This window comes from Lampris incognitus, chromosome 10 (assembly GCF_029633865.1).
Source record: "Lampris incognitus isolate fLamInc1 chromosome 10, fLamInc1.hap2, whole genome shotgun sequence".
NCBI lineage: Eukaryota > Metazoa > Chordata > Actinopteri > Lampriformes > Lampridae > Lampris > Lampris incognitus.
Window position 1 is genome coordinate 38,705,035 of NC_079220.1, and position 24,087 is coordinate 38,729,121.

General features: G+C 49.1%; 1 protein-coding gene across 1 annotated transcript in view; it reads right to left on the reverse strand.

Annotated features, from left to right (window-relative positions):
- Nucleotides 1-7,459, reverse strand: part of cacnb1 (calcium channel, voltage-dependent, beta 1 subunit) — a 481,576-nt gene extending 474,117 nt beyond the window's left edge. The window contains exon 1 of the mRNA XM_056288701.1: nucleotides 7,370-7,459. Within this exon, the coding sequence (XP_056144676.1) occupies nucleotides 7,370-7,459 (90 nt within the window). The remainder of the gene's footprint in view (nucleotides 1-7,369) is intronic.
- Between the last annotated feature and the right edge of the window lie 16,628 nt (nucleotides 7,460-24,087).

Sequence of the window (24,087 nt, forward strand, 5' to 3'; positions counted from 1 at the left end):
CTGCGCAGGTCCAGCTTCGTGAACACCGTGGCGTGAGTGAGTGGCTCGAACGTGGAACTCATAAGGGGGAGTGGGTATTTATTTTTCACCGTGATATTATTTAACATTCGATAATCTATGCAAGGCCTCAGGCTGCCCTCCTTCTTTGCCACAAAAAAGAAGCCCGCCGCCACCGGGGAAGACGAGGGCCTTATGATTCCTGAGGCCAGGGACTCTGATATAATTGCGCATAGCCTCCTTCTCTTGGACGGTGAGGTTATACAACCGACCGGTGGGAAGGGCGGCCCCGGGAAAGAGATCTATGGCACAATCTTAGGGACGGTGAGGGGGGAGGGAAAGTGCACTTTCTTTACTAAATACAGGGGCTAAATCATGATAAATGGAAGGAACACCAGTGAGATCCGTGGGAGGAGGCACGGGTCTGAGGCCGCTGGACGGGGAGTGGGCGGAGCGAAGGCAGTTGGCATGACACGCAACGCTCCAACCCAAAATCCACCCAGTAGACCAAGAGATGTAGGGATCGTGCCGTTCCAACCACGGTCTTCCTAACACCAGGGGCGCTGTGGGGGCGTGCAAAACCAAGAAACGGATAGCTTCCACGTGATTACCCGAAAGAGTGAGGGTGAGGGAAGCAGTGCTGTGTGTGATTTTACCTAGTGAACGTCCATCTAGGGCTTGGGCTGTGAGGGGTGTGTCTAGGGGGACGAGTGGAATGCCGGCCTGCCGGGCCAGCGAGGTGTCCATCAAACACTCGTCCGCCCCCGAATCCAGGAGTGCACCAACAGACAGTGAGCGTTTACCCCAGGTGAGAGTGACCGGAAAGAGGTGGTTGTGCTCCTTCTTGGGCTGGGGCTGAGGAAGGGTCGTCAGACTCACTAGGACACCCCTCACTAGTGAGCCGGGTCTTTTTGGGCGAGTCGGACAGGCCTTGATATAGTGGCCCGACCTCCCGCAGTAGAGGCAGAGGTGGCCATGCATCCTCTGCTCCCTAACTTCCAGCGGGAGCCGTGACCGACCCAACTGCATGGGCTCCTCCTCCGGCCTGGATCCAGAAGCCACCCAGGGTTGCGAGGTGGAGTGTGAGGGTGGAGAGAGCCCACGGGACGCTGACCCAGGGAAGGCACCGGTAGGACGGACGGGGGTTGGTCTATGGGAGGGGCCAGCGCGCGGGGCGCGTTCCTGGCGTCGCTCCCGCAGCCGTTCGTCCATCTGGAGGGCGAGGGTGACGAGCTCGTTGAAGGAGGCAGGGCGGTCCCGAACGATAAGATCTTTGATGGGCTCGCTCAGCCCCCTCCTGTACGCGCTCTTGAGCGCAGAGTCATCCCACCCACTGTCTGCCGCGAGTATCCTTACCTCCAGGGGATACTCTGCCACCGACCTGGCTCCCTGTTGGATGGAATGGAGGCGGCCGGCAGCGTCCTGCCCGTCAGCTGGGTGGTCGAACACCAGATTGAACTCGCGGCGGAAGGCACCATAGTCCGAGGCGAGCTGCTCGGTATGGCCTACCGCCGCTATGGCCCAGCTGAGGGCTTTGCCGGTGAGGAGGGACATGACAAGGGCTACCTTGGTCTCTCCTGTCCTATACCTAGCTGGCTGGTGTTTGAACAGGAGCTCACACTGACCAAGGAAACCCCTGCACAGCTCGAACTCCCCACCGAAGGCCTTGGGGCAGGGGAGGTTAGGCTCGCACCGGGGGTCCAGTGGGGGTTGACTCGGAGGGGGAACGTCGGAACCAGGAACGGGGAAACCGGAGGCCGAGCTGGGGGCAGAGACCGAGGCCAGGGCAGGGTGGTCGCTCATCCTGGAGACCGCTGTGGAGAGTGCAGCGATCTGCGCGGTGAGGGCATCTAACGTGCTCGTCGCGGCCTGGGAGCCGGACTGAAGATCGCTGATCTCTCCGGTGACACGGGTGAAGGCAGTAGTAAGCTCTGAGCAGAGAGAGGCAAGTTGGCAACTGTGACTCCTTACTACTGCCTCTAGGGGGACGGAGCTCTGGGGCGTCACAGGGACCGTCCGCTCCTGGGGTTTGCCTGGGTCCATAATGGCTTCGACGTTCTGTTATGCTCGCGCACCAGAACCTGACCCGTGTGGCGAAACCCAAGACAGACAGACACGAGATAACTTCCAAAGCTGCAAAGGGAGGTTTTATTGTGGGAGGGAAATGTATGGTGAAAAAAGGCGTTCTGTTAGTGGGATGTGTGAGTAAACTATGTGTGGTGTCCCGTGGTTTGCGTGTATAACTGTGTGAGTGTTTTTAGCCAATGTGTGGTGCGATATGTAAATGACCAGGAGGTGTTGAAAAAATGTGCGTGCACCTGGCGAGAAAGTCCAGTCCGTGATCCAAGGGGGGTTGTCCGAGAAAGTCCAGGTCCGAGATCCGGGAAGTCGAGTCCGAAAGGAGGGGTCCAGATAGAGGGACAAGGGGGGAGATCGCAGGAGAGGTCCGGGGAGAAACGTGAAGGTCGCTGGGGACGAGGGAGACGCGGGGAGCCGTGGAAATCGCGGAGGGAGAGTCTTGGGAGGGAACAGAGACACGAAGATAAGACACTGGGGAATAAACAGAATGCAAGGAACGCTGGAGGGCTTGTCAGAACTTTACCGCAGGGTTCAGTACGTCGAAGCACTGAGAGACGTTCTGGGAGGCTTCTTGTAGAAGGCTGCCTGATTGCCACAGGTGTGCCTGATGGATGATGGCAAACACCTGGTGCAGTGCAGCGCTCGTCTCAGAGCGCGAGCCGAGCGCTCGGATGTTTCCGGCACGTCCGAGCTGGGGGAGTGGCTTGAACGTGCCGGGGAGGCAGCTCGGGGCGGTGTAACCACAACAACTTGGCTGTTTATCAAGCAAGCAAGCAAGATTTTATTTATATAGCACTTTTAAAAACAGTTTAAAAACATTTTTAAAAACTTTTAAAAACGAGTTACAAAGTGCTTTACACTCAATACACAAAATACGAATAAATACATAAAATAAATTCAATGAACATAAAAACATGGCATAGGGAGTAACAGATCAAGCTAAAAATGAAGCAAAACAGAAGTCGGGTGGGAATCTATAAAAAGGCTTCCCTGAAAAGATAGATTTTCAGAAGCCACTTAAAACAGTCCAAAGATTCAGCAAATCTAACGGATTGGGGGAGATTATTGTAATTACTGTTATTGGGTTGGGGCTAAAACTTCAAAGGCGCGGTCACCTTTTCTTTTGCAGATGGAGTGAGGAATGGATTAAAGACCGAGGTTTGAGGATCGGAGTGGTCGGGAAGTGGAATGAGGAATGAGAAGATCGGAAATATAACTGGGTGCAAGATCATGCAGTACTTTAAATGTAATCTATAAAATTTTACAGATCATTTTGAATTTTACGGGAAGCCAGTGCAGGGATGCAAGAATATGGGTAATATGGAACCTACGGCTAGTTCTAGTTAGTAGTCTAACAGCTGCATTCTAAACCAACTGTAGACGATTTAAAGTAGGTTGGCTGAGGCCAGAGTAGAAGGAGATACAGTAATCTAGACGGGAGAAAATTAAAGTGTGAATTAATTTATCGATATCCTTAAAAGACAAAATATTTCTGATTTTTGCAGTGTTTTGTAGCTGAAGAAAACGGGACTGGACAAGTTTAGTAACATGGTGATCGAAAGACATTCTGGTCAAAGATGATACCAAGAGTTTTAGCGGTATGTTTGATGTTTGAATGAAGTGGACCAATAAACTGACCCACTGCAGTGGCAACGTTCTCGGGACCGATTAAGAGAACTTAAGTTTTGTCGGGATTTAGAAGGAGGAAATTGAGGGATATCCAGTCTTTGGTGGCAGCTAAGCAGTCATGGAAGGAGGACAGTTGATTCGGGTTATTGGGTTTGGCAGATAGATCTGAGTAGTTTAGTCTTGAACGTGACTAAACAAATGACCCAGAGGAAGCAAGAGAAGAGGATTGGCCCAAGGACAGACCCCTGAGGTACTCCCCACAGTAGGGGGGCTGATGAGGATACAAGATTGTTAATACAAACATTAAAATATGTATTTGTCAGATGAGAGCAAAACCAATTTAACGCTGTACCAGAAATGCCAACCCAGTTCTCCAACCTATCAAGTAAGATGGCATGATCGATGGTATCAAAGGCAGCAGTTAAATCTAGGTGAATGAGAATAGTGTATTCACCTGTATCAGCATGCATAAGAATGTCATTGGACACTCTTAGTAATGCAGTCTCAGTACTATATTTGTGACGAAAGCCACAATCCCAATGTGCCACAGCAGCAGCTAGTTTTTTTTCCAGTACAAATAGCTATACAAATAATGACAATATAGGATGATAGAAGAAAAGTATACATAATGTACTTACGCATTTATAGGCCTTTATGCTCAGTTTTTCTATCATACTAATGTCAGCTCTAATCAAGGAAACTTGCTTTTGGCAAGCTTTGGACTGCCCATTCATGGCTGGCCACGTGAATATCGGCTAATGCTTCACTACATCCTTAAAGCAAAACATTGTTCAATCACCTGCCACTAGCTGATGAGTAGCAATATTAGCCACACTTTCTGCTCTGCTCTGCCTTCACTCACTCAACACAAGTTTAAGGTATAAACTCTATCGATTGTTGCTTGTAAATTACTGCACTTGTAACCTTGGTACTAGTGTGGTTGTCCTACACTAAGCAACATATTCCCAAGATACAAAATTCTCAGCCTGGAAGGGGGAGTGAGGTGGAATTCTTGGGGAAAGAGATGGATACAGGCTTTGTTAGTGTTTTTCTTATATGTAGCTTCCTGATGTGCATATGGAGTGACATGGCAGCAATTTCACACAGTAAATATCTAAACTGTGTTCTAACGAAACCAGTATTTATCTGAATTTATTTAAAACCCTCTGTAGTTCAAAAACGACATGTCCAACCCTAAGTATCATCCTTGCACCGTTAATGTATGCCGACAGATGCTACTTTACAAGGAAGGTGGTCCCACAAAAAATCATGATGCTGCTTACAAAATAAACAATTTGATGAAAACATCATTGTATTTCAAACTCCTGCAAAAACTGAAATATCCCTCCTCAATGGCTACTTTCCTGATGTTAGTTTTGGATGTAAAAAGTAGAGCTAAATGTTGCAATTCAAAATCATTTATTTGTTTGTTTATTTCTTCACAAACCTGGGTACATCAACATTGCATGAAAATATTGTCATTGCACTAATGTTACTGAGCATTTTTTTCTTTCAATCACTACACTTTCATTTATCAAAATTGTGGTTATAGAACAGTAAAATATAAATAGTTAATTTTATTGAGGAGTACAACGATATTTTCACCATGGTGTGTCTGTGTTGTTGAAAGAGGTTAACCAAAACCAATCGAACTTTGCTGAGGACTTAGTAAAGGTGTGAGGAGTTACAGAGTCGCATTTATCTTTCCATCATCACAGTTTTGATACAGTTTAGAACATAAGGAAGCAACCCCCAACACAGTGAAGGAGGAGTAAGTGTGGGGGTGGGTCGTGGGTGCATGTGATCTCACAGCAAATAGCAGGGAGATGCCCGAGGAAGTAGTAATGGAAGGCTTCCTGTTGGTAAACAAGCTCAGAGGCTAAGTGGATAATTAAAGCGAGAAAGCCTGAATAGGGCTTTAAAACTGGAAAGTGAAAAGCTGGAGGAAGAGCTCGATCACCGCATTGGGTGGAACGCGATGCAAATTCTTGTCCTCAAGACAGAAGATTCCAAATGAAATTCTGCTGTGTCAGTGACCAACCGTCTTCAGTCTATCTACTGCCTCATGTCTGTCCCTTGATTATCATCAGTCAATTATTCTCTGGCCACATTTTGTTTACTTTGCTTTGGGAAGATCTAGGACTGTGCACGTGCTCCACCGTGATAGTAGAAATGCAGTTCCTTGCTTTCGTCTCTACAGTAGAGATTATGAATAAATAAGGCAGCATGATGCACTGCAGGTCTTCATGAACTTTATTTCTAATTGATTAGTAGGCCACACACAAACTAATTGGCTGCTACAAGGTACATGAAGGGCCCATCTGTCTCCTACTACACAGCCACATGAGGTCTAAAGACTGCACTACTATGAACAGACGTGAAGAGGTAAGATGGAGAGCAGGGTGAGAGAACGTAAGGAGAAAGTGGTAGGGTAATGATGTTCAAAGAGAGAGAAATAAAGGCACATGAATTCAGAGAGGAAGTGATAGATGTGGAAGAGACAGGATGAGTGGGTGTGAGGGGAGTCGCAGGCTGAGGGCTGGATGTGTACTGGGCATGGCTTTAGGTGATGGTTTTTATATGTTTTTTTGTGATGTTGTAGTTTCCTTGGAAAGACAATAATGGAGTTCAGTGTGGGCGAGTTCTAGTCTCATCATTTTCCCATCCAATTCCTATGACTAATCTTGCCCATTTGTCCAATAATACATGATTACTTTCAAAAAGCTAGTTTTAGCTGTGATGAAGTTGTACTGTCATAATGTTGGTGTCAAATGTTTTGGCAAGACAACAGAAAGGGGTAATGAAACCATTAGGCAGAATATTCAGTGCACCAATTAGGAAAGAAGTGTATTTATTTGGGAACTATGCGCATCAAACATATCCAAATATTATGTTCGAAGTTCCCAAATGATAGAAAAATGTATCAGTTAATGTTAGTAATGGGGTTGAATTGTAATTATACAATATACTATACTCATTGTCCAAGTCAAGTGGACAGCACACTTCAACTTTACAAATAAAAATTAATCCAAAATGGATTATTTGATTATCCTCCCACTGAACAAATGAAAAGTGAAGAATATTCATTTCGTTTGTTAATTATATATTAGCTACACCAAGGTTTTCTTCTATTGAGCGTCCAGTAGCAACCAGCCCTAAAGCACATTAGGCTGCCTTACATCATATCACAACATATATTATCACAACATATTACATCATATTATGACATATATTATCACAACATATTACATCATATCACAACACAATACGGTCCCCTTCAGACCGGTAGATTATTTAAAAAGAGTAATTGTGGTAAGGCAAACCCTGCATGAATAAAACAATAACCAAACGCAAAGCGGTTAAAATACATAAAGAAATTGACCATAAACGTGCTTCATATGTGACGAAGTTATTCAATAACTTATTGATTTCTCTTCAAACATTTAAATGGATGTAAAAATTGCACATCAGAGAGCAGCATTGGGAAAGGTAGTAACAATGTTTCATCGCAGCGAGACTCGCAGCGGTGAATCACTTGGCTGGCTGAACAACCTGTTAAGCGGAGCTCCAAGCTGTTGCCATATTATTTCATTCGTAGGGCTTTCCCGGTTTATGCAGTGTATGAAATAAATGTTATTTCCCCATTTTCTTTAAATTGCCTTACCTGTGCGTGTGGATGATGGTCGAACATGTCCATTTGGATCTCCTGGGTTGAGGTTGAAGGCGTCCTGGACATACTACTTTTCTGTACCATTTATTTTACTTTTTAATTGATATTTTCTATTACTGTATTCATTTATAACGATATCAACACAGCCATTGTCAACCACTGTGATTGTTTCCTCGATTTGTCTAAAATAATCCCCGAACAGCTGCCTGTCGTAACGCACCAGCTCCAGCCTTTCTCCTCCGGTTACCAGACAGTGCGCTCGACACACTCCAGCTGCTCGCCGAGGTCCACGCCCCGTTGAACAGGCGCCACCCTCACTTATCGACTGATGGGAGTACAACACCGGAAGGCTGTTTGGACACTGTGCGGGACTGAGGGAGGAGGTTATGAGAACAGACAGCTAGGCAACCATATCTTGTAATCGTTTTACAACTCTGTTCAAGCAAGGCACCGAACCAAAAAAAAAACTTGCATATAGGGCGCCACACTGCAGGTCACCCTCACGCTGACCTCCTTGGGAGAATGCATATGCATAGCTTTGTTTGTGTCGATGTATGTGTGTGTATGTTCGTACCACTAACATAAACATACAACGTAAAAACACTGTAGTTGACCCTGCAGCAGGCGCGCGGGAAGACGTTTTAAGTAGGAGGGCTGCCAACTAAAAGGTAAAGTATTGTGACGAGCCGGCGTGTTAGAATGAGTCGAGAGGCAGAGATCTCTTTTTAATCGCAACTCCCGTGCTCCATACACCGCCGCACGACCCCGGGAGTGCTCTTTTATACACACCGGCCAGAACTGACAGCAACGTAACGAGTCCCCACCCCCATGTCCCAAGCGGCGAAATCAGTCCAAGTCACGGTCCTACAGTCAGTTAGTCCGTAAACGGTCCCCTACTTAGTCTGAGTCGAACCCCCAAAACAACAACTCAAGAATAACCACAACATTAACACCACATCATCAAAGCACAATTTTAAATCTAATATTAACAGTCCCAGGAGCCAAGATGACGGTGGTCTAAGGAGGTGGATGTGAACTTCTCCGTCAGAAAAGTTTGAGGTTTTGTAGCATGACAACCTGAATATTTGGATTTTTGGTCATTATGGAATGAACACATAAGTGACGGATTATCCTTGCAGTTGGTACCGGAGTTATCAGTAGAAATAAGATAGTATTTTGAGAAAAACGCGGCGGTAAAACTTTGAATAAAAATGAACCGTTAGCTAAATTGTCTATCAATCCTAATGCTAACGTGAGTGACAATGAAACGTACATGGAGCTGCATGTACCAGGTACGGAAAAAATGGTGATTAATAACTCAGCGAGCACTGTCGATACCTTTTCTGCCTCACCTGCCGACTCTCCCTTCAAACCCGTCACCAAAAGGAAGAAGCGAGGCGGTTGTTAGGGTGTGTGGAAGACCCCAAGCGCACGACACCAGACAGAGATGGGGTTAGCCGAAAACTGGCGTACTATGTTCCTTACGCGTACAACTAGTCAAACATAGGAAGGCAATGAGCGACAAGGAAAAAAACGGAAAGTCCAAGGGGAAAAATGCTCGCGGGAAATCCAAACGGGAACACGGCAGGATACTTCCACGGGGAAACTTTGCAAGGGAAAAACATGAACCAAGGGCTGGGATGAGTTCGTAGAGAAAAGGACCGTGAGAGGAGAGTGGCCGCTACTGCGGGTGCGGGGAGGTTACAACACGAACTGACAACGGGCACGTGGGAGGCCACCAAATTTAAGCCCAGCCCTGATGACTAAGCCCGGCCCTGACGAGCCGATTGGCTGCCGGCGCGGGGTGGGCGGGCCACGGCGCGTACCCCCCCTCCACGGGAGCCACCAGGCGACTTGCCCGGCTTGTCGGGATGGGAATGATGGAACTCAGTGAGCAGCCCAGGGTCCAGGATGAGCTGGCGGGAGACCCAGCTACGTTCCTGCGGACCGTAACCCTCCCAGTTCACCAAATACTGGAACCCACGTGCTCGGCGCCGGACTTCCAGCAGCCGGCGAACCTTCTACTGGGGGTGCCCATCCACGATCTCAGGGGGAGGCGGAGCCGGGGCCGGAGGCATCAGAGGACTGTGGGAGACAGGCTTAACCCGAGACACATGAAACACGGGATGGGTCTTCAAGGAAGCCGGAAGCTTAAGACTCACCGCCGCGGGGCTGAGAACCTTCCTGATCTCAAAGGGCCCGACAAACCGGGGGTTCAGCTTCTTCGCGGTGGACTGAAGCGGGAGATCCTTCGAGGACAGCCACACCCTTTGGCCTGGTTGGTACGTAGGTGCTGGGGGCCGGCGTCGGTTGGCTCCCCGACTGGCGCGCTCAGCTGCCCGGAGCAGAGCAGCTCTGGTCACCTCCCAGACGCGACGACACCGGTTCAGATGGGCCTGCACGGAGGGAACCGCCACTTCCGACTCCTGCGCAGCAAAGAGAGGCGGCTGGTAGCCCAGGGACACCTCAAAAGGTGAGAGGCCGGTGGCAGAGCTGACCAGGGAGTTGATGGCATACTCGACCCAGGACAGGAACCGGCTCCGGGAGCTGGGCTTCTTGGCGGCCACGCACCGGAGGGCAGACTCCACGCTCTGGTTCATCCTCTCTGTCTGTCCGTTAGTCTGTGGGTGATAGCCAGAGGAGAGACTAACAGAGGCACCCAACCCCTTACAAAAGGCCCGCCATACCTGGGAGACGAACTGGGGCCCTCGGTCCGAGACGACGTCCAGGGGAAGGCCGTGGAGACGGAACACGTGGCTCGTCAGGAGGTCCGCCATCTCAGAAGCCGATGGGAGTCTGGGGAGGGCCACCAGGTGCACTCCCTTACTGAAGCGGTCCACCACTGTCAGGATCACAGTGTTACCCTGGGAGGGAGGCAGTCCGGAGACAAAATCCAACGCCACATGGGACCAGGGCCGGCTTGGAGTTGGGAGGGGCTGCAGCAGACCCGCGGGTGCCTGGTGAGAGGCCTTGCTGCGAGCACAGACGGAGCAGGCCCCTACGAAGTCCCTGACGTCGTTGCTCATTGTGGGCCACCAGAATCGCGAGCCAGAAAGGTGAAGGTGCGGTGGACACCCGGGTGCCAAGCAAACTGACTGGCATAGCCCCACTGGAGAACCCGGGGCCGGACTGCGTCTGGGACGAATAGGAGGCGTGGAGGGACGTGGCTCGGGGCGGGATGGGAGCGCAACGCCTGCCTGACCACGGTCTCGATGCCCCAGGTAACCACGCCAACCAACCTGGCCTCAGGAAGGATGGGAGTCGGCTCCTCTGTAGCTGGCTCCCTCCTCGTGTGTTGTCGGGACATGGAGTCTGCCTTCGTGTTGCGGGACCCGGGGCGATAAGTCAGCGTGAAGTCAAACCGACTGAGGAAGCTGGCCCACCGTGCCTGCCGACCATTGAGGCGCTTGGTTGCCCGTATGAACGTCAAGTTCTTATGATCCGTCCAGATGGTGAACGGCTGTTCCGCCCCCTCCAGCCAATGGCGCCACTCCTCCAGAGCAGCCACCACTGCCAGCAGCTCCCGGTTCCCGACATCGTAGTTCTCCTCGGCGGGGAAGAACCGGCGAGAGAAGAAGGCGCATGGGTGGACCTTCTGGTCAGACGCTGACCGCTGGGAGAGGACAGCCCCCAAACCGGTGTCCGAAGCGTCCACCTCTACGATGAACTGCCTCTTGGGGTCGGGGTGGAGCAGGACCGGGGCGCTGGTGAACCTCTCCTTGAGGGACTGGAACGCAGAGCGGGCAGCCGGGGACCAGATGAAGCGCCGTGGCCCGCCCACCCCGCACCGGCAGCCAATCGGCTCGTCAGGGCCGGGCTTAGTCATCAGGGCTGGGCTTAGGTTTGGTGGCCTCCCACGTGCCCGTTGTCAGTTCGTGTTGTAACCTCCCCGCAGTAGCGGCTACTCTCCTCCCACGGCCCTTTTCTCTACGAACTCATCCCAGCCCTTGGTTCATGTTGTTCCCTTGCAAAGTTTCCCCGTGGAAGTATCCTGCCGTGTTCCCGTTTGGATTACCCGCGAGTTTTTCCCCTTGGACTTTCCGTTTTTTCGTTGTCGCTCATTGCCTTCCTATGTTTGACTAGTTGTACGCGTAAGGAATAAAGTACGCCAGTTTTCGGCTAACCCCATCTCTGTCTGGTGTCGTGCGCTTGGGGTCTTCCACAAACCCTAACAGTACGACCTGACCATGACGACCCCAGCCGACACAGAGAGCGTACCGGCCAGCCCGCTTCGAGCGGCTCTCATCGAACAGATCCAACTGACTAACTCCCACACCCAGCAGCTAGAGGCGGCCTCCGCCGCGGTGAGAGATCTTCAGACTCTGGTCCCGCCCCTCCAGGCCTGTGTGGGTAACCTAACGAGGCAGCAGGCGGCGTTGGCGAGCCAACAAGCAGAGATCCTGCGGCAGTTGCAAACCATCACGGCGGCTCTCACCATCCAGCCGCCGGGCCAGCCTGCCCCTGGAGTCGTGGGTAACCCGCCCCTGGGCCCGCTGCCCCGGTTAACCCTGTGGGGCTCAACCCAGTTCCCCGGGAGCCCTGCCTCTCCAGCCCACGACCGTTTGATGGCGACTTTGAGAGCTGTGCCACGTTCATCATGCAGTGTGAGCTGGTCTTCCTGCACCAACCCAGCATGTTCACGTCTGATGCTGCCCGGGTCGCTTACGTGACCAAGCTGCTCACAGGGCCCAATGTCTTCCTCCTCATCGGCCTTATGACTGTGCGATCTACCTCCACTCTGGGGCACCCCTTCCCAGCAGTCGTCTGTACAGTCTGACCATCCCCGAGAAAGCTTTGATGGACGAGTACATCTCCGAGTCCTTGGCAGCGGGGCTCATTCGGCCCTCATCCGGACGAGGGCCCTGCATTGACTATCGCCAACTCAATGAGATAACCGTCAAGAACAAGTACCCCCTTCCTCTCATGAGTTCCACCCTTGAGCCCCTCACCCAGGCTACAGTCTTCACTAAGCTGGACCTCCGGTGTGCCTATCATCTGCTCCGGATCCGGAAGGGGGACGAGTGGAAGACAGCCTTTAAGACGCCCCGGGGTTTTATGAGTACCTGGTCATGCCGTTCGGCCTCACCAACGCCCCGGCGGTATTCCAGGCTCTCGTGAATGACATTCTCCGCGACATGCTCGACGAGTTTGTGGTGGTGTACCTCGATGACATCCTCATCTTCTCCAGGACCCTCGAGGAACATGTCTAGCATGTCCACCGGGTACTCGAACGTCTCCTCCGGAACCGGCTCTTCGTCAAGGCAGAGAAGTGCCGGTTCCATTCCCCTTCCGTTGACTACCTGGGCTTCGTCGTTGAGAGGGGACAGACCCGGGCCGAACCCCGCAAGATCCAGGCTGTGGTGGACTGGCCTGATCCCACATCACGGAAGGAATTACAGCGCTTCCTCGGGTTTGCGAACTTCTATCGGAGGTTCATCCGGAACTACAGCTGCGTGGCAGAACCTCTCACCAGGCTGAACTCCCCCTCCCAGCCGTTCATCTGGTCCCCGGCTGCCCGCTCTGCGTTCCAGTCCCTCAAGGAGAGGTTCACCAGCGCCCCGGTCCTGCTCCACCCCGACCCCAAGAGGCAGTTCATCGTAGAGGTAGACGCTTCGGACACCGGTTTGGGGGCTGTCCTCTCCCAGCGGTCAGCGTCTGACCAGAAGGTCCACCCATGCGCCTTCTTCTCTCGCCGGTTCCTCCCCGCCGAGGAGAACTACGATGTCGGGAACCGGGAGCTGCTGGCAGTGGTGGCTGCTCTGGAGGAGTGGCGCCATTGGCTGGAGGGAGCGGAACAGCCGTCCACCATCTGGACGGATCATAAGAACTTGACGTTCATCCGGGCAACCAAGTGCCTCAATGGTCGGCAGGCACGGTGGGCCAGCTTCCTCAGTCGGTTTGACTTCACGCTGACTTATCGCCCGGGTCCCGCAACACGAAGGCAGACTCCCTGTCCCGACAACACACGAGGAGGAAGCCAGCTACAGAGGAGCCGACTCCCATCCTTCCTGAGGCCAGGGTGGTTGGCGTGGTTACCTGGGGCATCGAGACCGTGGTCAGGCAGGCGTTGCGCTCCCATCCCGCCCCGAGCCACGTCCCTCCACGCCTCCTATTCGTCCCAGACGCAGTCCGGCCCCGGGTTCTCCAGTGGGGCCACGCCAATCAGTTTGCTTGGCACCCGGGTGTCCACCGCACCTTCACCTTTCTGGCTCGCGATTCTGGTGGCCCACAATGAGCAACGACGTCAGGGACTTCGTAGGGGCCTGCTCCGTCTGTGCTCGCAGCAAGGCCTCTCACCAGGCACCCGCGGGTCTGCTGCAGCCCCTCCCAACTCCAAGCCGGCCCTGGTCCCATGTGGCGTTGGATTTTGTCTCCGGACTGCCTCCCTCCCAGGGTAACACTGTGATCCTGACAGTGGTGGACCGCTTCAGTAAGGGAGTGCACCTGGTGGCCCTCCCCAGACTCCCATCGGCTTCTGAGATGGCGGACCTCCTGACGAGCCACGTGTTCCGTCTCCACGGCCTTCCCCTGGACGTCGTCTCGGACCGAGGGCCCCAGTTCGTCTCCCAGGTATGGCGGGCCTTTTGTAAGGGGTTGGGTGCCTCTGTTAGTCTCTCCTCTGGCTATCACCCACAGACTAACGGACAGACAGAGAGGATGAACCAGAGCGTGGAGTCTGCCCTCCGATGCGTGGCCGCCAAGAAGCCCAGCTCCCGGAGCCGGTTCCTGCCCTGGGTCGAGTATGCCATCAACTCCCTGGTCAGCTCTGCCACCGGCCTCTCACCTTTTGAGGTGTCCCTTGGCTACCAGCCGCCTCTCTTTGCTGCGCAGGAGTCGGAAGTGGCGGTTCCCTCCGTGCAGGCCCATCTGAACCGGTGTCGTCGCGTCTGGGAGGTGACCAGAGCTGCTCTGCTCCGGGCAGCTGAGCGCGCCAGTCGGGGAGCCAACCGACGCCGGCCCCCAGCACCTACGTACCAACCAGGCCAAAGGGCATGGCTGTCCTCGAAGTATCTCCCGCTTCAGTCCACCGCGAAGAAGCTGAACCCCCGGTTTGTCGGGCTCTTTGAGATCAGGAAGGTTCTCAGCCCCGCGGCGGTGAGTCTTAAGCTTCCGGCTTCCTTGAAGACCCATCCCGTGTTTCATGTGTCTCGGGTTAAGCCTGTCTCCCACAGTCCGCTGATGCCTCCGGCCCCGGCTCCGCCTCCCCCTGAGATCGTGGATGGGCACCCCCAGTGGAAGGTCCGCCGGCTGCTGGACGTCCGGCGCCGAGGACGGGGGTTCCAGTATTTGGTGGACTGGGAGGGCTACGGTCCGGAGGAACGTAGCTGGGTCTCCCGCCAGCTCATCCTGGACCCTGGGCTGCTCACTGAGTTCCATCATTCTCATCCCGACAAGCCGGGCAAGTCGCCTGGTGGCTCCCGTGGAGGGGGGGTACTGTTATGGCTCGCTCACCCCGCGCCGTGGCCCGCCCACCCCGCGCCGGCAGCCAATCGGCTCGTCAGGGCCGGGCTTAGTCATCAGGGCTGGGCTTAAGTTTGGTGGCCTCCCACGTGCCCGTTGTCAGTTCGTGTTGTAACCTCCCCGCAGTAGCGGCGTCTCTCCTCCCACGGTCCTTTTCTCTACGAACTCATCCCAGCCCTTGGTTCATGTTTTTCCCTTGCAAAGTTTCCCCGTGGAAGTATCCTGCCGTGTTCCCGTTTGGATTACCCGCGAGTTTTTCCCCTTGGACTTTCCGTTTTTTCGTTGTCGCTCATTGCCTTCCTATTTTTGACTATTTGTACGCGTAAGGAATAAAGTACGCCAGTTTTCGGCTAACCCCATCTCTGTCTGGTGTCGTGCGCTTGGGGTCTTCCACAAACCCTAACACTCCATGGATTTTTAGACTCGCACGCTTGGTGGATTGAGATGCTCACATTTTAATAACTCTGTTGAGCAACTATTCTCTCGACCGGAGAATTAATTCAAGTACACCTACTGAAAGCATCGTTTAAACTCCGAACTGTGGACTTTGGTGGGCTGCAGAGCGGGCCGTCCTCCACGTCAAGAAGTAGGCTACCAGGTAAAGAAAACTGAGTTATGTTATATCGTCTTCATGATGCTATATTTCTATACATCTACATCTGCCATATTTCTATACATGCTACATTTCTTTACAAGGGTTGGCCAAGTTAAATTGCCATATATTGTGTACTGTATTGAGTCACTGTATTTGTTCACCATATCCTACTGGCTGTCTATTTCTCCCTGTTTCAAAGGAAAATAAAACACCTTAGAGTTCCTGTCAAGTTTACTTGAGAGCTTGCAATTTTTTATTTTTATTTTTAGTTTTTTTTTACATTATATATTTAATGGACTTTAAGTTAAATTCTCTATCAGTTATGTCATTGAATGTCAGGGGTATACGTGATGCAATGAAGAGGAAAGCCACCTTTTTATTTCGTAAAAGAAATGAGGCCGACTTAATATTTCTTCAGGAAACACATTCATGTGAGTCAGATGTAAAATTTTGGAAGTGGCAGTGGGGAAATGGAATTCACTGTAGTCATGGTACCAATCACTCTGCTGGAGTCTCAATCTTCCTGCATAGATTTAAAGGGGATATTCTTGAGGTGTTTCCTTCAAACGATGGCAGATGGATTGCAATCACACTTAAACAAGATAATTCAATTTTTATTGGGGCTTTTTAATTTCTAAACTCAATGAACTCTTATATAAACATTCACACTCTTATTTAATTTCATGTGGGGACTTTAATGAATGTGCTGATGATGCGAGGGATAGGTTTCCTCCAGAAATTTGTTAAGGTCTTCAAAGAGGTAGTCTTGTTTTGACACTGTGTTCTGATCTCTCTCTGACTGATGGGTGGCGCTTTTTAAATTCTGATATACAGGATTTTAGTTGGTCTAATAAGAACTTTTCCTCTCGGTCCAGAATTTACCTATTTTTAATCTCATCATCTGTTCTTCATCTTGTAAAAGATGTCTCTCATTCTTTTGCTCCGTTGTGCGATCATAAACAAATTATTCTTAAAGTTTGGTGGCCTACAGCCCGGGTTTTCAAAGTGGGGGCCGCGGTCCCCTGGGGGGCCGCCAGGAAGCGCTATGGGGTCTGGGAGAGGAAAATTAAAAATGCAGTTAAAAAAACTAATAATAAAAATAAAATTAAATATATCAACAAATAAATTTCAATTCAAATTCAATTCATTAGAGCACTGTAAAAAATGATCATATGCTGCCATTCAAGTAAAGGGTGATTTTTATTTGATTGGACCCAACGTAATTGTATTTATGATATTTTGGGTCTATATATGTATTAAAATAACTAATTCAATGGAAATCAGGGCCTCATTGGTTTAATGTATTTGACTGACTTATAACCAAAGACTATTTTTCCATCCAGTGTGTCACGTGACTACTGACGTAGCCAAACTTCGGTACTCAAAATCTTTTGATTTTCCGACATCTTTCTTTTCACCGCATGGAGCGCTGAGGAGAATTCAAGTTCACTGCCAACTTGTGCCAAGTGCCAATTTCTCGGTAAGAAGTGAGCTGAAGCACGAAATAACCCAGTAAACATTGAATATCTACATGTTTTTGTAACGTTTGGCACACTTGGGTGTGATTTTTAAGTGACTGATTAAAGCTAATTATAACGTTATCGCACGACAGTTTATACATTCTTAGCTAGCTAGCCCGGCTAGGAAACGACTAGCTAGCATAAGCTAGCTAACGTTAGTTAGCGAAAATTGCCACGTTATCACACCGACACTCAACCGAGCGATTGGCCACGCCTGACGTTAGAAGACAGATCTGCTGCTAGCTGCTACACATGGTGCCTGCTAATTCTAGCTAGCCACACAGTCTCGCTTGCTAATTCCGGTGTAACGTTAGCCGCTCACCTGATTGCATGACGATATCGGACAGATAACATGATGACTATTGAATGTCTATATACATGTAACGTTACATCCAGATGTAATTTTAAGGAGTGCGAATTTTCACTAGCTCACGTTAGCTTCTGCTAGCTTGTCAGTCCTGTGCCAAGGCGGGATTTGTTAACATTAGCGACAACCAAGCGAGTGTATGGCCATGTCTGACGTGCTAGACACACAGCCAGGGCCTACTAATGCTAGCTAGCTAGCCACACAGGCTCGCTTGTTAACATCAAGTGTAGCCGCTCGCTTGCTAGTATAATGTCATCGGAGATATAACATGACTATTGAATGTCGGTATACATGTAACGTTAACGTTACATCTAGATGTAATTTTAATATGTGCGAATTTTCACTAGGTCTCATTAGCTAGCTAATGCTAGCTAGCTAACGTTAGTTAGTCCAGGTCGTCAAGGTATTTGCCTCTAGTGCTAGCTAACGTTACCGTGGATGTTTGAATTTAGCTACATATTCTTAGCAAATGCTGTGGAGAATTTCTCTGGGGCCTATGTGTGCAGATTTTGTACAGCTGATAGTGAGGGATGTCAGACAGCTGAAGTAAGATCAGGAGTGTTCTGTCGGAGGACTGAGATACATGCAGGGCATCTAGATGCATGCGTTGCCAAACTACTATGGTGTAAAAAGGGGGTGTGTCCTATCAGAAAAACTGTCTTTTTTCCATGTAACCACTTGCTTCCCACCTGATGTAGTGCATGGTTTGTTTGAGGGGATTGTTCCAGTAGAGATTGTATACTGCCTCACTGTGCTCATCTCACAGAAAAAGTACTTTTCTTTGGCGTATTTGAACAAGGCCATAGTCAACTTCCCGTTCAAGTCGAATGACATTGGAAACCGACCCCATTCTGTACCTCTCACGTATGCATCTAAGAAGACTGTTGGGGGAAATGCACATGACAATTGGAGTCTTTTAAGATTTTTACCATTCCTTATTGGACACACTATTCCAACTGATGAACCGGCCTGGCACATCCTGACTGACTTGAAGGATATTGTGGACCTTGTTGTCGCAACAGTTCACACTGAAGATTCTATTGCTTACCTCGTCTTCAAAATTTCGGAGCACAGAACAAGATTCAAAGAGGTTTTTCCGGATGTCAAGCTTTTGCCCAAGCACCACTTCCTGGAGCATCATCCGGAACTGATCCGTGAATTCAGGCCACTGGTTGAATTATGGACGATGCGCTTCGAAGCAAAGCATAGTTTTTTAAGAGGGTTATACGGCGTACTGGTTGTTTTAAAAATGCTTTGCTTTCCTTGGCTGTGCGGCACCAATTTCATGAGGCACACGACCTGCACACGGCATTCCATGCTTCAAAACCTCTTTTGGAAGTAACTGATGTTACCAAGCTTCCCATTGATCTTCTGAACGATGATGTTGCCAGAATTTTGAAGGAAAAGCAATCAGACATTGAATATGTCTGTGTGGCCAAAAGTGTTGCATACAATGGTTTCCACTATAGAAAGGGAATGGTTGTTACACATGACTCCCTTGCCGGAATTCCTGAGTTTTGGGAAATAATCCAAATGTTTGTGGTGATGGACAATTTGACTTTTGTTGTCAAGAGGTTGAGTGCATGGTACTTGGAACACTACAGAGGATTTGACCTGAAACAGTCTCCCGTCAAAGAAGTGAAACTTCTGGTGCCACATGACTTGTCCGACCCATATCCTCTTCATGACTAGCTCTTCAGGGGGATGCGCATAGTCACACTGAAAAGATTCATCCACTCATAAGGTCAGACTTTAATTTTTGGGGTGGTCAGATTATTGGCATGTTTTGTGACACCTGTGTAAACCACTAATATTTTCTTCTGACATTCCATGCTGCATGATTGTGTCCCCTTCAGACTCTCCACCCTCTGACTTTGTCCTCCTGCAATATTTGCACTGATTATACTTACTGTCCTGTCTTTGCACTTTTCTGTCTTGTCCCTGCACATAATACACAAGGACAGCTGTAGCTCAGTTGGTCTAGCGGGTCGTACATAGACCGAAGGGACAGTGGTTCGAATCCCGACTGTCCATGTCAAAGTGTCCTTGAGTAAGACACTTAACCCCACATTGCTCCCAGTGGGCCATGGCTAGCGCTTTACATGGCAGCTGCCGCCATTGGTGTGTGTGAATGAGACTATTGTAAAGTGCTTTGGGTACCATTGGGTGCAGAAAAGCGCTATAAGTGCAGTCTATTTACCATTGTGTGAACAGATTCCTAGTATTACTTTTTTTTCAAACTACATTGGAGATCGTATTTTGATTCCGATTCTTCCTGTGTTCATTTTCAGATTACCAACTATGGCTGCGGGAAGCTCTGTGAGACTCCTCGTCATTGACAACAAATTGAAGATCACGCTGCCTGGAGGCAGGCTCGTCCGTTGACGTTCTCATTGAGGAGCTCATTGAGGAGGTGAAGGCTGCTTTTCAAATACAAGGAAGGTTCCGTGTACAGTACAAAGACATTGCATTTAATGAGTTCGTGAATTTGACCTCAACCGCAGACATTGCAGATCTTAGCATAATCAATGTGATTTCATTGGAGACCAGAGATTCAGTGACCCCCATCCTCGCACCACCTGCCTCTCACCTTTCTGTACTTGTGGAGGACTGCATCTTTACGTCAGACGTCAGTGATGATCCTCAAGAATCCCTGATAACCTCTGGGACTGTATCAGCATGCCACTCCTAAGGGTCTGCATCTTCATCCTCAAGGCCAGCAGCTTCACAGCCTGTGTCCGCGAGAACTGAACTCTGGCCTAAAGAGTTCACCATTCCATGTTTCTCTTATGACACAGAAGTTCAGCTGGAGAAGGGGAATATGGAGTACATTGCGAACCAAAAGATGTTGCCTGTCAGTTCAAGGATGAAATCAGACATACTGGCTAAACTATCAGAAGAAATCTACAAGTTTAAAGCTTACCCAGATGATCTTCAGTTTAGTGCAGTGGCAGAGGCATTGGTGAAAGCACATCCCTGTCTGAAAGAACCTGGGTCCTACAGTAACTGTGCAGGGTGGAAGCGCAGTTTAAAAATCAAGATGGGCAACTACCGCACCATGCTGAAGACCCATGGGTGCCCAGAATTATCCGTTAATTCACTGAAGGCCAAATCAAAGGATGATGCCTATACCCAGCCAAGAAGGTTAAAAAGCCGAGGAAGGCTGAAGCCAACTTCTACCCATCGATTCAGCTGGTGAGACACCAGAAAGCCTCGAGAAGGAACGACAGCTTCTCCAGACGGAGGTGAAGAAGCGAAACAATGACCTGATTATAAGGCAGAAAATGGACCGGACGTTCGCATACAGAAGGCAGGAAGTAGTGGACAAAAAGCCACAGGCTGAAGAGTACCTGGAAAGGTGGCCTGCCATGTTCCAACTTGATGAGGTTTGAAAAATACATAACCCCAATTCCCTTCATACATGCATGTCATACTTGCCTGTAGAGGAGTCCACACACATTTTAGTAGCCTACTTGCCTTATGCCCTTTGGGAAGTGTTAGGGTTTGTGGAGGACCCCAAGCGCACGACACCAGGCAGAGATGTGATTAGCCGAAAACGGGCGTACTTTATTACTGGCTCATACAACAGTCAACACAGGAGGGCAATGAGCGACTAAGAAAACAGGAAGTCCACGAAAAAACTCACGGGTAAATCCAAACTGGGAACACGGCAGGATACTTCCACAGGGAAACTTCACAAAGAAAAAAATTAAACCAAAGGCTGAGATAAACACGGAGAGAAATGCACCGGGAGGGAAGAGTAACCACTCCTGCGAGGAGGTTACGGCACGAACTGACAACGGTAGCTGGGAGACCAGCAAACTTAAGCCCAGCCCTAACGACTAAGCCCGGCCCTGACGAGCTGATTGGCTGCCGGCGCGGGGTGGGCGAGCCACGGCGCGGGGTGGGCGAGCCGTAACAGGAAGTTGATTATTAATAATAAATAATAATAATTCACATGAGTCACATGACCTTACACTGTTCAGTTCCAAAAGCCAGGAGGCGGGGGGTAAGAGGGGACAAAGAGGGTGATACGGGACAAATTTAGACAAATATATCGGCTATATTCCCTGCATTTTTGTTTTGTCAGACACATGCGTAATTAGACTGTCCTGTCTTTGCACTGTCCTGTCTTGTCTGGTTTTCCCTCAGATCAATGCCGAGTTCCTCAGGATCACAACAGTTCCCCTGCAGTCACGCTTCCTGTCACAGCTGGACAGGCACTCCGAAAACCTGCTCACCAGCTTCAAAAGAGAAGGGAGGTGCCACAGGAAGAAAGATGATCGAAACAATAAAGATCTTGGCCCGCAGCATTGTTGATTTTTCCTGCACTTACCTGATTAGTGAACCCCCACCCCCTCCTACCCGCACCCACCCCATCTACAGTTTTTATTCGTGCTATATTTCTCTGGGGATAGCCCTATTCTGCTACAACATCAGTAAGGAAGGCTACAGTGGTGACCTTAGGGGGAGCAGAGCCCAGGTCCTCACCTCCTGCAGGGGCTGGCTTGCACCGGGGACAGCGCACATTGTGATCCAGCCTCCTCAATGCAGTTCTTGAAGATATGGCCATAGGGGTCTAGTATTAATATTGTTTAAAAAACAATGATAAACATGCATTTCAGATTGGGAATAGTGTGATTTAATCTTACCAAGCCCAGGATGCTCTCCTGTGAGACTGTAGGCTAATTGCCATACGAATTTCTAAACAGTTACGATAAAACAAAATCAGCTTGCTACTTCTAAAGCAAATTTACAGACTTTAAATTGCTTGAAATACAATACAATACAGAGCTAGTATCTTGTGCTTGGTAAGATTACATCACGCTATTCACAAGTCTGAAATTCATGTTTATCATTGTTTTTAAACAATATGAGAGCCCCTATACGTGTAATGATAACATTATGCACGTGGACTCAAATCAGCCTGAGGTCTGGAGTGGTGGTACTTGAGAAATTTTAACCTGTACGTCTCAGAAACATGCTAGGGACTCTATGAATAGGGCTTTATGTGTTATTCGGTGAACCTATCCTTTAAGGTTGGGGGTTGGGTTAGGGGTGGGGTTAAGGTTAGGGGTGGGGTTAGGAGCTGCCCCTGCTTATAATGCCGCTGATCACTCCGGGATCCAAATCGAATGCACCTTAAACCCCAACTTGCGTGGGAATCGTTGGCACGCCCTCCTATACCCCCCAACCACCCCTATTCTTTCTGTAGGTGAAGAATTGGAAAATCTGGGGTTGCCCGCAGATGGTGGGCTTGGTTAGGGCCAGGTTAGGATTAGGGTTGGATTAGGGTTGGAGTGTCGCCCTTGCCTACCGCCTCGACATCCATCTGACATTTCCAAGACTTCACCTACAGAAAGAATACTCGCTAAACTACCCCCACCCCTTCACCACTTTTGTGTTAATTATATTTAGTTATATATTACAATGAACAATTTTTGTTAAAAAAATATATGAATTTATTTTTGTTTATAAACCTTTTGTATTTTGAATTATATTTAGTTATAATTAATAGTTAACAGCAATTTTTGTTACACAAAATTATATTGTTTGTGAATTGTTATGTACTGTTTTATGTTTGGTTATATTTTTTATTGTTAATAAATGTTTGAACAAATTGATATTACTGTATTTGACTTTTTACATAATATTAACTTGAATATATTGCTTGCAACAAAATGAAACAATTCTATTAAGTAATTCCAAAGGGAAAAATTGAATTATTCTGAAGTGAAATTTTAATTTAAAGTAGGCGATATAAAGGGATAATTCCAAAGTAAAAACATAACTCGTGATTAAGTAAAATATTTTCATTTCATCAGCGAAAACAATGCAAAACTTTAAGTTGGCATTGATTAAAAAATGAGTTCAAAAATAATCAAATGAAATGTTTTGGATTTAACTTATATTTGATTAAATACACGGTGTTTATTTAGATTCAGAGAACTCAATTAAATTGCTTGCAACAAAATGAAGCAATTTTATTAGATAAATCCATTTAAACATATTGTGGCGAATTCTACTAGTGTTCTGCCCCGAGGTTCATTCACATATTACCCACAATGCAACTGAGCGGTCGATGTTTTGCTTATGTTGTGGGATATGGAACATGTTAAAAACGGACATATCTGTTACAGATAGCGGCGATGTGGTGGAAGGTAATGGGGACGTTATGAGAGAAGCTAGATTAGATAACATGCTGCTTCCCACCATGAGGGTAAAGAGTAGGCAGGTAGATGGGGTTGCTTCGGTGGCCGGAAAAAGGAGAGCGAAGACCCATACAAACTTGTGTCTGTTCTGACTTGTTTGACTTGCGGTCATTAAAAGCTTACTTGTTAACTCTGAAAGGGTGTCTAAGAAGTCCATTATTTAACCACGTCAGATTGGTGTCAAAAGTGGGATAGAGCGACCGTAAGGCCATCGGAAGAGTATGCGCCCTGAGGCGTGAAGGAGCTGATATGTTCAAGCGCGGGGACGCGCTTCCCGAAGGAGGGGGGTAGTGTAACGTGCATGGATAAGAAGACACGCTGGCCGCTGGCTCGCGGGTCTGACCCTTTAGTCGAGCGGTTAACGATGTATCCTGCGGTGCGGGCGATACAGGTTCGCTTCCCGGCCGCGGCAGTTCCTGTGGTTGCGTTGTCCCCCGAATTCGCTACATTGGTGTCAGAAATGGGATGGACTTCTTTAGACCGCAAATGTTGGCCAAAGAGCGTAACCGAAAGTCGGCCGGTGAGCGTATGGAAATCGCTGCTCTCGAAAAGGAGAT